At 38.6% G+C, this 13644-nt stretch overlaps 1 protein-coding gene across 1 annotated transcript in view; it reads left to right on the forward strand.

Moving 5' to 3' along the window:
- klhl3 (kelch-like family member 3) overlaps nt 1-13644 on the forward strand; it is a 35746-nt gene that overhangs the window by 17610 nt on the left and 4492 nt on the right. The window contains exons 7-12 of the mRNA XM_061976654.1: nt 136-252; nt 5757-5906; nt 5985-6102; nt 6177-6374; nt 6448-6549; nt 6632-6763. Of these exons, the coding sequence (XP_061832638.1) occupies nt 136-252; nt 5757-5906; nt 5985-6102; nt 6177-6374; nt 6448-6549; nt 6632-6763 (817 nt within the window). The remainder of the gene's footprint in view (nt 1-135; nt 253-5756; nt 5907-5984; nt 6103-6176; nt 6375-6447; nt 6550-6631; nt 6764-13644) is intronic.

Consider the following 13644-nt stretch of genomic DNA (forward strand, 5'->3'; position numbering starts at 1 on the left):
CCCTCACAGTCAACTGATTAAAATAGTCGTTAATTAGTCGTTATGTCTAACTCAACGTGCCTACCTCATTCGTCACCAATTGCACATTTGTGTCGTTCCATGGCGGGCTTATTGTTGTCTACTCTGTGTCTGCAGGTTTTTGAGGCCATGATCTCGTGGATCAAACACGACAAATCGGCTCGCGTGGAGCACATGCCCAAACTGATGGAGCACGTCCGCCTGCCTCTGCTGTCCCGCGATTACCTGGTGCAAGTACGTGAAGGCAGCCAGCACTCAAATATCTAAAATAATATCTTCATCTGCAGAAAACATTATTAATTTAAACCTCTAAAGGCTTAGTTGCCACATGCGTGTACAGCACCTTTTAGCTCTTATTTCCAAAATTCTGTACACTACTGAATTGGGGTCTTATGGCCGCTTATGTGGACACTTATACTGCCATCTGGTGGTGTCAGAAGAGTACAACATACAATGGAATTTGCAAAAAAAAAGTGTAAAAATAAGAATTAGCATGTCACTAAACATGAGGTACCCGTTTATGTACTTATGGACTAAGGACATCATATCAAAAGATGATTCTTAGTTTTTATATAATTAGGGTCCAATAAGCCCAAATAGCAAAGAGAAATAAAAAAAAGCATGTAAACAAACAGCTTGGGCCTTAAGAGGTTTTTAATATGATGTTTAAAAAAAAAAGAATAGACAAAGAAAGGAGCAAGAAGGATTAGCGTGCCAATTGTTGGCTAGCGATTAGCGTGTTGGTTTTCAGCTAGTAATTAGCACGCTTGTTGCCAGCTTGCGATTGGCACCACATTACTCTTTTTATTTGAATATAGTTAGCATTCCACATAAAGGTATCTTTAGGACCAGTTTAATGTAAAATACAATCATAATTTCAGGGTCCCTGGTCCTTTTCTCCATCAGTTTGGGGGTCCTTGGCCTTTAGTTAATGATTATTTTTTTATTAGTACATCAAACACAGTGCTGGGCGTTAATGGGGATAATAATAATCATAATTATTTTGTTTGATATTGTAATCACGATTATTCATTAATTTAAAAACATGAGTATTTATTGTACTACCAAAACTTATCTTTAAATATAGTAAAAAAAAAAAAAGATATAAATTAGTAGCGAATAAATCCCAAGAAAAATATTAATAATAGCAATACCAATACATTTAAATAACTATAAAAAAAAACAATAACATTTTCTGTTTTTAAATTAAATGTTTTACTTTTTACACTTATTTATAAGTGCATGCTCTTTGTGTCAAATAAAATGTTATAAAATGTTTGTTAATTAAATGCAAAAATCCTCACATTTATTGGTGCAATACATTTTTGGACAACTTTAACCAGTATTTTAAGTCGAAGCATAGTAATTGTGTAAATGTATTAATAAGGGCTTTAGGTACATTATGCTTGTGTAAGGTATTTTTTTGAAACCTTTATTTTGTTAGTGCAGTCAGACCGGATGTGGCGCACCACGCTATTATTGTGCTGTGCTGTTGTTCTTATCTTGACGAGTAAAGAGGCGACTAAATTAAAACTGTTAAAAAAAAAAAAAAGAGCGCCAGATTTGTTGTGGGTGTATGGATTGTTCTTGTTAGTTTTAATTTTGTAGTTTAGTCGCTGTTTCAAGCGACCACCTCGATTGTTTCTTTTAGGACAGGGCGGTTGAGTGTTTTGGGGGTAAATGAGCATTCTCGGACACATTATTTTCCCAAACAAATGTTCCTTCTCCATACGATGACAACATTTCACTCACATTTATGTCAATTTCCTGATATTCTAAGTTTAACAGCATATTCTGTTTGATTGGCCAAATATGTGACTTCTTTCCCGGTTACGTGATGCGGAAATCATATGCCTTACTTTTTTTTTTGTTGAGTTTAGTGATGATTAATTAAGCATACTAGCGTTGTATTAACTAAAAAGTAGCAACCATGGTGACATCCCAAATTTGTAGTAGACATTCTCTTTTTTTCGCTCATTCGCTCCTCATCCATTTCACCGTCACAAGCTCAGGGATTCGCATACATGTTGCGCAGCCCATTAATAGTTTTTTTCCATTATTATATTTTCATAATCATGAGAAGCCAAAATTGAAATCTAATTTAGATTAATTGTCCAGCCCTACACAGTAGTCATATTTATGAATATACTTATCGTACTTAGATTATCCTAAGTATATGTCTGGGCAACTGTATTGTAGGTGAGGGTGTGAGGTGTTCCTGTGAAAATACTAAACGTTCTTATGTGAAAATGTTATTTTCCTAATTGTGATTTTAAGTAAAATAAGTGAAACTATTCTGACATTAATTTGTGAGTGTTGAATTCCTCAACAATAATCACCAGGCTAGACTTTTGGTACACTTTGTAGTAGGGCTGGGTGATATGGCCTTTTATTAATATCTCAATATTTTTAGGCCATGTCACCAACGTTCTTTCTAAGGTGCGCACCTGCGCAATTGCGCACTGCTCACGTGTTCTCTGCGCACAGCAAATCTATGCCGCGCAAAAAATCAAATCCCACTCTAAACAAAATAAACAAATCGTTTGTTTTGTATGATTTTGCATTGCAACTGTGAGTAACACGTGACGAAAGACGGCCACAACAGATAAAACAATGTTTGTCAACACTTAAATTATTGTAGCGTCTGTGGAGACACTTAAAGGAGGACAGGAATTCCATCGGTCCCTTTATTTAGCGAGATTGTTTGTCGGCCATAACCACTCCAAAACAATGTGTAAAATACTTTTATCTAGCAAAACTGGTTGTTGTCTACCGTACAAACCAAGCCAAAAGCAACTCTTTGTCATCTGTTATATCAACAGCAGCCGCTTGCTCTCTCTCTCACCTGCACCAACACATACACTATGGCAATTAGCCACTGGTGCGTTTATGGCCACACAAAAAGTTGGACAACTCCAACACTACACGTAAAGTGTGAAGTGAAGTGAATTACATTTATATAGCGCTTTTTCTCAAGTGACTCAAAGCGCTTTACATTGTGAAACCCAATATCTAAGTTACATTTAAACCAGTGTGGGTGGCACTGGGAGCAGGTGGGTAAAGTGTCTTGCCCAAGGACACAACGGCAGTGACTAGGATGGCGGAAGCGGGGATCGAACCTGCAACCCTCAACTCTACTCTACCAACCGAGCTATACCGCCCCAAGTGTAAATTTCAGGTCGTTTTACTATGACTCCTCAATCAGTGTGCTTATTCTACTGTCATTTGTTAAGAATGTTATTTTTTGGATATTAATCATGAAATTATGTTACAGGACTTCATAATTGCTAATAAAAATATTTATTTTACGGACAGAAAGTTAATAAACACTTCATCTCATGCAACATGTGAATGTTTTAAGGCGAACTAAATGTGATCTCTGAAAGGGGTGCACAATCTTTCCAAAGCAGGACCCCCACCTAGGCATAAAATACTATAGTGCATAGCTGATTAAAAAATATATATATATCTAAGTGGGCCAAATCACATCTATTAGAAAATAATCTCTTGAAATTGACTAGTCACTTGATTATAATAATAAAACATTTAAATTGTTATGCCAGGTTTGAGACAAATGTGCTGCTGGTATGACCACAGTGTGCACGTCTGTATTCCACTGAATGCTCAGGGTGTTTGTGCGTTTGCTCACACACATGAAAAATTAGAGGGAACATTGCATGTCACGATACACAATATATATCTCGATATTTTGCCTTAGCCTTGAATGAACACTTGATGCATATAATCACAGCAGTATGATGATTCTATGTGTCTACATTAAAACATTCTTGTTCATACTGCATTAATATATGCTAATTTTGAACTTTCATGCAGAGAGGGAAACCGCAGCTACGTCAATTGACCAAAAGTGTATTTATTAAACAGTTATTAAGCAGTGGCACAAACATTCATGTCATTTCCAAAACAGAAAGTGCAAGATTGTCAGAGACATTTTAAAACAAGCTATTAGTGCACTTTTGTGCATGATGTCACTAAGATGACATATCAAAACAACGCTAAATTAAAGTGCACTTTTTGTACAGAACGCCACTACAATAGTTAAAAACAAATAAAGTGCACTTTTGTGCATGATGTCACACAAGATATTTCAATAACTGTCAAATAAAAATGAGCTGCATAATAGGAAATCAAATAGTGTATGTCCTTCGCTATGTGGTAGGTTCCTGCGGATGTTATCTCCTTCTCTTGTTGACTTTTTTTTTTCATACGGTGTTGATATGGAAATGATTGCTTGGGCATTTTGTTGGTGTGGCAACGAACGGAGATGTTGACATGCAGAGTTTCAAGCACTCTTCATTCTCTAGCAGGTGGCTTTTCAAATGATGCTAGAAATTAGTAGTGGTGCTACTTTTTGTAGCAACGCTTTTGCCACATACTTGTTCACCATCTACCCGCTTGAAGCCAAACCAGCGCCAGACGATGGACTCCCTGCTGTTTTTCTTGGGAATTAATTATTCCTTAATTTGTTACCAGATTCGCACCTTCTCTCTCTCGTATTACCACTCGCACCGCTCCACTAGCACAACAGTTAACTTTACCATGCCGCTACCTCTCTGCTCTGCAAGAGCGTATGACGTTGCACGCATGACAGTATGTGTCGTATGTAACGAGGTGCGCTTGTTTTTTGTCTCTGTGGGAAAGAGAGACAACAAAGAGTGAGAAGAGCCTGTAGTGCAGTCGTTCTTAACCTGGGTTCGATGGAACCCTAGAGGTTCGGTGAGTCGGGTTCAGGGGTTCGGCGGAGGTCAAGACACACCCGACTCATCGTGTAAATAAAAACTTCTCCCTATCGGCGTATTACGGATACGGCAACAGCAGAAGTCACACTGATTTGCAGGTGTGTAATTTGTTGTGAGTTTATGCAGTGTGTTGGTTTTGTTGTTTGAACAAGGTGATGTTCATGCACAGTTCATTTTGTGCACCAGTAAAAAACATGGTAACACTTTAGTATGGGGAACATATTCACCATTAATTAGTTGCTTATTAACATGCAAATTAGTAACATATTGGCTTTTAACTAGTCATTATTAAGTACTTATTAATGCCTTATTCGGCATGGCCTTATTATAACCCTAACCCTCTAACCCTAACCCTAACCAAATAACTCTAAATTAAGTCTTTGTTACTTAGAATATGTTCCCCTAGTGTCCAAAAAACTCTGAATTAAGTCTTTGTTACTTAGAATATGTTCCCTATACTAAAGTGTTACCAAAAACATATAACTTTGTCTTGAATTTAAATTTTTCTTTTTTTTTTTCACTAAAGAAGGGTTCGGTGAATGCGCATATGAAACTGGTGGGGTTCGGTACCTCCAACAAGGTTAAGAACCACTGCTGTAGTGTAATGCCCGCAGCTAAAAGCAACTGCGTGAGAACGTATACTCGAATATCACGATATAGTCATTGTCTATAACCGCGATATATCGCCCAGCCCTACTATATATTTTGTACATAAATTAAAGTATGAAGAAGTATTATCACTTAGCTCAAATTATGCATTCATTCGGTTTTCATGGAAAAAGCATTGTAGTATACCAGGATTATAGACTGTTAAAATGTTTTACTTTTATAGCACTAAAAACACTTAAATTATTATAAAAAAATGCTAATAGGTAATTGATACATTTCCCAATCAAAATAATTTCTTTGCAATGTGGGAAAGCATTGTTAACTGAATATGTCCACCAGGGGGCGCCCACTGACAGTGCTTGCTTTCAGAGAGTGGAGGAGGAGGCGCTGATTAAGAACAACAACACGTGCAAGGACTTTCTCATTGAGGCCATGAAGTATCACCTAATGCCTGCTGACCAGAGGCACCTCATCAAGACGGACAGGACGCGACCACGGACGCCAGTCAGCATCCCCAAGGTGCTGCCGCGCACGCCATCATCAACAACATGCACGAGTGTGTGCGTATTTTATACAATATGTATGTGTGTGTGTCAGGTGATGATGGTTGTGGGAGGGCAGGCTCCTAAAGCCATCCGAAGCGTGGAATGTTACGATGTCCAAGAAGATCGATGGTACCAAGTGGCGGAGCTGCCGTCAAGACGCTGCCGAGCAGGTGTGTTTGTTTGTCAGCGTTACCACGGCGACACACTGAACTCCCATCCTTTACGTGTGTGTGCGGGATCTCAGGTGTAGTATCTGTAGGGGGTCGCGTGTACGCGGTCGGAGGCTTCAACAGTTCACTGCGAGAGAGAACGGTGGACGTCTACGATGGCGGCAGGGACCAGTGGAGTCCTGTGGCGAGCATGCAGGAGAGACGTAGCACACTGGGAGCGGCCATGTTGGGAGGTCTGCTCTACGCTGTGGGAGGATTTAACGGCAGTATAGGTAGACACACACACACACACACACACACGACACATAAGTTGTCGTGACTCATGTGTTGTTTGTCCTCATGCAGGTTTATCCACTGTGGAAGTGTACGATCCTAAAAGTAACGAGTGGACGAACGTTACGTCTATGAACACGCGGCGCAGCAGTGTTGGTGTTGGTGTGGTCGATGGTACAAAACCTCCTTGTGTTGGTGGAAGACATCTCACTCTGTTCACTGCCTCACTATTGTGTGTGTGTGTGTGTTCTTTCAGGTTGTAAGCTGTACGCAGTGGGAGGTTATGATGGAGCGTCTCGTCAGTGTCTCAGCACAGTAGAAGAATACGACCCCGTTAGTGATCAATGGTGTTACGTTGCTGACATGAGCACACGACGCAGTGGAGCAGGTCAGCATGCACTCACACACACTATTGTTTGGCCACTTTGTTAGGTACACAAACTAACTATACAATATTACACCTTTGCATACTATGAACAGTTTTATAGTGCGTCGTATGCACTTTGTAGCATGCACTGCAAAGTAGGCACTATATAGTATGCGATTGCTGGGTTGCATATGACGTCACATCCGTTTTTCTTCATCGAGGCTTAATTCACACGATGGTCAAGCAGCTTGAGCGTAGCAATAAAACAAGCGAGTGAGTGTGGACTTTGAGCAGAACGTGCCATATTGCTGTTCTGTTCTTGTGCTCCAGTCGACCAAATAGAGAAATAGGAAAGAGCTTTCATAGTGTCACAAAAGTGCTTCATTAAGGTAATAAAGTCAGGGGGAAAATGAAAGTGCTTCGAAGGAAATGGCTATTAAAAATATCACTTTCATCATCTTGTGGAACACATTCGGACCATGCTCTCGTGTCTGCAGTGATCACTTTGTAAAATGTTTATTTGAACATTATATTTTGGATACACACTACACTTGATACACACTTCACTTGATACAAACCACTTGATACAAAGTACACCTGATACAAAGTTCACTTGAATACAAAGTATACTTCATACACACTACATTTGATACACAGGTGTCCTAAAAATATCAACATCCTTCATTCAAAATACAAATAAGGCAAAAAGAGAAGTATCCAACACTTCTCTTTTCTAAAGCAAATCTGTACAGCGTATATGGGCTGTACATATGTGTATCTGCTGTACATATCAACAATATGATTTGCCTGAGTGGCTGGACAGGACAGATTTGGGGGAGAGAAAAAAAAAGTTCTACATAATTTTTAATTTTTTTTTTTTTTTTTTATCTATTAAGAATCGTTACAATCGTGATTCATTCAAAAGTCCTTTTAGTTTTGACACCCCCAACTAGGGTTGGGCGATATATCGAGTATGTAAGATTTATCGATATATTAAAGATATGAATAAGAAAATATCATAATAACAATTTAATTTATTTCACGTTAAAATGACCAAACACCGCTTATTTGTTGTGTTCCTTTGGTTTCCCCCGCTCTTCACTCCCTCTCATGGGCTACTAAAACCTTCCTCTTCCTCCTTCCAAGTCGTGCTTGCACGTATATAAGAACATCCATGATTGGTTGGTTGTTTACTATGATGAGTCACAATTGGTTGAGATTAGGCCAATCAGAGGCAAGATAGGGCGGGTCATCGAACCAGGAAGGGAAATCAAAACAGACATCCCAAATGACGGCGAGAGAGTTGAAGGATAGAAGAGTGATTTATATATTTAAAAACTAGTGGAAGATAGCAGAGGGATTCCCTTCTTTAGTTTTATCTTTTAGCAATGTAGACAACATCCAGGAAACCCACAATGTGTCTACTTGGCCACATTTGGACAAATGTATGCGTCTGGATAAAACATTAATTTGAGTTGTTTACCATGTAAGCCCAAGCATATTTCGCACGAGAAATGCTGCCAAAATGTATTATTTGCACAGCTATGTTATTTATTTTACATAGAAATAATATTTTTCTATTTTATTTATGTTATTTAATTCTGTGCTGCTTAAACAGTCTATTTTCTGTGCTGTTAATACCCATCTTGACTAACTGGGTTAATAAAAGTGCCACTGACTGTTTACAGTACAGTTGTCAACCACTTCAATTTTAGTGAATCTCGTTCAAAAATGAATATCTTTAAATGTATACTTTCAACGGAAAATATATCAAGATATATATCGAATATCGAGTATAAGTAAAAATATATCAAGATATACTTTTTCGTCCATATCGCCCAGCCCTACCCCCAACTACTAAGCTACAAATGTTTCAAAAAAATGTTGTTGTCAATTGAAGATCCTTCTTTTATATGTGATGGCTAGCAATATGGACTAAATGTTCAATAATATTTCAAGAAAAGTAGCTGCTATTTGTCTTAAAAAGTGAACTCAAAATTCAAATGAAGGATGTTGATGTTTTTGGGACACCTGTGTATCAAGTGTACTTTGTATCAGGTGTAGCTTGTATAAACTGTATAGCGTGTATCGAATGTAGTGTGTATCAAGAAGGGATGTGCCAATCGATAGGTCACCTATCAGTATTGACCGATTTTCGTGAAAAAGTTTGTCATTAATGCCTTTTAATGTTTATCACAAACAGTAGCTATTCACACAATTAATCGGATTAAAAGCCTAACCGGAGCCGATCACACACGTTCGGATCAATATTTCCTTCCGATTGAGACATGTGGTTTATGCCGATAGTCATTCAGATCGGAGCGCATGTAAACACGTCTTCTGAAATTCGAGTTGAAATTATCCTTACTGCGCACGTCTGTGACGTCAGCTATACTTTGGCGGTGGAGTGGGACTAAATGACATACGGTAGTCTCAGAATGAAACAATTGTCTTGCGACTATCTACCACTGTACCCCATTCAACATGCACGAAAGTGCTGTTGACTTTGTTGCTTTAAAACGAGACCAGCAAAATTAAAAGTACGGTCTTGAGTCTCATGTGTCGATGTAACAATCTCAGTCTCAACGAGCGGTTTTTATTTATAACCTTTCAGCTACTCCAAGTGCTAACTGCTAGCCTCCGTCAAAATTAAGACATGTCTGCGACTACAGAAACTACGGCAACCCGCACAGAACAGCTCCATTTTTAAAAGAGAGTTAAAACAAAAGTAGCAAACAAAAGGAAAGTTTTATAAATAAATGACGTGACAACTTCGGACAAGCAGAAATGCACCGAGCCATGTTTGTTTACAGCAGAAGTCACTGTTTCTTCTTCTACCTCCGTTTCCGGTATGTGCTGCACATGTCAAAATATAGTATTCTGATTTACTGTGTGATGCATGAAAATTAACCTCATAACCAAATCATTTTTTTTCGGGGTCCATGTACACAGTAATCCGAATTATGATCAGATTAAATATATTTGGCCCATGTACACTGACTGACCATCTACTTATTTTAGTTCCCTGGCTAACAAGCTAGCAGCTAATTATGTGTATGCATAAACAGTGTAGAGCGGCTCCCCTAAGTTAATAATAATCACCTCCATTGAGCAAAATAAAACCAGCATTGTAAGTATCTCAAGTATCATTATTCAGTGTATTTTGTTTTAGGTGTAGTGTGCATCAAGTATATTTTCTTTCAAGTGTAGTGTGCACCATGTATTTTGTATCAAGTGTACTTTGTTTAAGGTGTGGTGTCTATCAAGTGTATTTTGTATCAAATGTAGTGTGTATCAAGTGTAGTGTGTATCAAGTGTACTTTGTTTCAGGTGTAGTGTAATGTTACACAGTGCCCCTCGGTGGTGGTTTAAGGAAATCATTTCAGTTAGAAATGCCCCCATTTTTTGTTGGCTGTCAATGTCACCTGATAAAAGTCAAAGGTCAGATTAGCCATCTTGTTTTTCCATTTTGTGTGAGACAATGAACTCTACAAACGTTTCCCTCTGAAGCTTTGTATTAGTGATGGGTTGATGAGACGTCATGAAGCGTTTCGACACATTGCAAAACTGTATTGATACTGTGTCACTAGATACTGACATCTGCTGGAAATTAAAAATCCCTACACTGATTTTATGACCTAGTATATACAATAATATAAACCAAGTCATAGTATTTCATTTAGGATTATTTCATATCTTCATTTAAATAAAAATATATTTGTATCTTTTTTAGATACAGTCAATAAATAATGTGAACATGTATCATAACATGGAAATCTAAGAACGTGTTGTGAATGAGGATGCTTGTGGACTGGGATATTTTCTTTCTTTTTTCTTTTTTTTTTACACATTTAAAAAAAAAACAGTTTTTCCAACGTATTATATTTTAGACGATTTCTCTTCTTAGTTATTATTTCTCCGACTGTAGAAAAGACCCGCTCACAGGGCACAGAGGAGGTGTCAGTGAGACACAGTTCACGTATCGGTCACGTGACCGAAACAGCTCATGATCGGTCACGTGACTTTCTAAAAGCGGTACGCGCACCGACACAGGGTGTTGCTCTATGAGCTCGACGCATGCGCCGATGCATCGGTGTTGCCGGACCCATCACTACTTTGTATCATCGTTGTTGAGCCTTGACGAAGCTTTGTTTGTAAGTGTATCCAATATATTACATTTATGCCAGTTCATTGATGGTGTATACTTGTTACAAGATATAAGCTAATGCTAACATTCCAGTCTGTATGCAGCATAACTGCTAATGTTGCTATGTATTTTGATTTAATGTGAACATTGATCACACATTTTATACATATAAGAAAAAGTATTTTGTATGTCTTCCAGTTTCACAATATAAAGAGTCTTCTGCCGTGTAAACTTTTTGATAGAGACCAACAGTAAACAGCCTTCTAAATTACTTCAACGTCTACGACATCATTCGCTTTAACGCCAAGGACCAGTGTTAGCTATATGTCACTGTGCAGGCACGTACGCAGGGGACAGAATATGTAGACCAAGTGTAGTGTGTTTCAGGTGTAGTGTGTATCAAACCATTTTGCATCAAGTGTAGTGTGCATCAAGTGTACTTTGTTTCAGGTGTAGTGTGTATCAAACCATTTTTCTTCAAGTGTAGTGCGCATCAAGTGTAGTGTGTATCAAGTGTACTTTGTTCCATGTGTAATGTGTATCAAGTAGGGATGGGATTGGCCGCCGATATTTGCCAAAAAATGCGTATCGGCAAGGCATGGGAAAATGTCGATCCAGATCCAGTTAAAAAAAAAATCCGGTCCGTGTTTTCCAACGCACCGATTTAAATAATACATTCCACTTTTCTGCTGCTCCCTAATTTCCGTTCCGCGTTTTCCAGCACACCTTCAACATATTCACAGGTCTGTGGATTCTCACGCAGTTGCTTTTAGCTGCTGTCATTACACGACAGGCTCTTCTCACTCTTTTCTGTGTCTCCCTCTCACAGACAGCAAGCGCACCTTCTTACACACGTCACATACTGTCACGTCATACGTCACATACGTATACGTCCTTTCCAAGCAGAGAGGTAGCAGCATGGCTAACGTTAGCTGTGATGCTAGCGCAGCCGTGCGACCAACGTTCCCTCTAAGGTGCGCGCCTGTGCAATTGAGCACTGCTCAAGCATCCTCTGCGCATAGCAATTATATGCCACGCACAAAATCAAATAAAAAAATAAGCGCATAACAATTTTCGACACACGGACACGACAGAGAAACAGTTTTCGTCATCATTGTTCAAATATTGTAACGTCTGTCGAGACGCTTATCTCCATTCGGTGCCACACGCCCACACCATCAAAATGCCGAGGCAAAAATTTCCACATCAACGCCGTATGAAAAAATTTGTGATTTTTTTAGTTGTGATTTCCTTCTCTGCATGAAAGTTTAAAAGTAGCATATATTAATGCAGTATGAAGAAGAATGTTTTAATGTAGACATGCAAGCCTTGAAAGAAAATTTTGAAAATCAAGACTACATTTCCTGCAAATGGGTGCATTTCTACCCTATATTTTAACTTTAGATTTATTCTCATACCAAACTCTTTTGGCTGTCTTTTTGACACTTACATCCGGCGCCCCCCTCCACACCCCGGATTATAAATAATGTAAATAATTCAATGTGATTATCTTGTGTGATTACTGTATTATGATGATAGTATATATCTGATAGTATATATCTGTATCATGAATCAATTTAAGTGGACCCCGACTTAAACAAGTTGAAAAACGTTTTCGGGTGTTACCATTTAGTGGTCAATTGTACGGAATATGTACTTCACTGTGCAACCTACTAATAAAAGTCTCAATCAATCAATCAAAACACATAGAATCATCATACTGCTGTGATTATATGCATCAAGTGTTCATTCAAGGCTAAGGCAAAATATCGAGATATATATCGTGTATCGCAATATGGCCTTAAAATATCGCAATATTAAAAAAAGGCCATATCGCCCAGCCCTAGTTCAATGATGCCATTTCTGTTTGTCATGTATAATTTTGTCTATTTTGTGTTTCTCCTTGAATAAACAGGTCAGTTTCTTGTTACCAACCATTGTGTATTATTCAAACTCCCCTAATTCATCTGGCTAGTTGTTATCAAGAGTACTAAAACCCTTTTCAACATGATTCTGACAACTAAGTAGGCTAAATAACTTTAAACTTTAATACATGCTCGGATAGGCCAGTATCGGTCAGTATCGGTATTGGTCAGTATCGGATCGGAAGTGCAAAAACAATATCGGTATCGGGTCGGAAGTGCAAAAACCTGGATCGGGACATCCCTAGTATCAAGTGTACTTTGTTCCAGCTGTAATGTGTATCAAGTGTACTTTGTTTCAGATGTAGATTGCAGCAAGTGGAATGTGCACCAAGTGTAGTCTGTATCAATTTACTTTGTTTCAGGTGTAGTGTGTATCAAGTGTACTTTGTTTCAGGTATAGTGTGTATCAAGTGTACTTTGTTTCAGGTGTAGTGTGTTATGCATAGTGATGTAACGGTTAATGGTATAGTGTGCAGCAAGTGTAGTGTGTATCAAGTTACTTTGTTTCAGGTGAGAGCATTGAAGCTATACTTTGTTTCAGGTATAGTGTGTATCAAGTGTACTTTGTTTCAGGTATAGTGTGTATCAAGTGAGAGTGGCACTAATAGTCGCTATAGGCTGTACATAAATGGACAGCTGTATCGGGACCCAAAGGTTACCCCCTGGCTTTTTTAGAATGGGCATTCGTGGGTGTTTTTAGCATCATGGTTTGGCCTGTGTAATGACTACTTCCAGTACTGTTACAGTATGTCCTGCACTAAGCTGGGCCTTCATAGGGGCCTGGTGTTAGCTCACGTGAATGTATGCAGCCTGCGTAATAAGTATCAGGA

This window comes from Nerophis lumbriciformis, linkage group LG16, assembly GCF_033978685.3.
Source record: "Nerophis lumbriciformis linkage group LG16, RoL_Nlum_v2.1, whole genome shotgun sequence".
Taxonomy (NCBI): Eukaryota; Metazoa; Chordata; class Actinopteri; order Syngnathiformes; family Syngnathidae; genus Nerophis; species Nerophis lumbriciformis.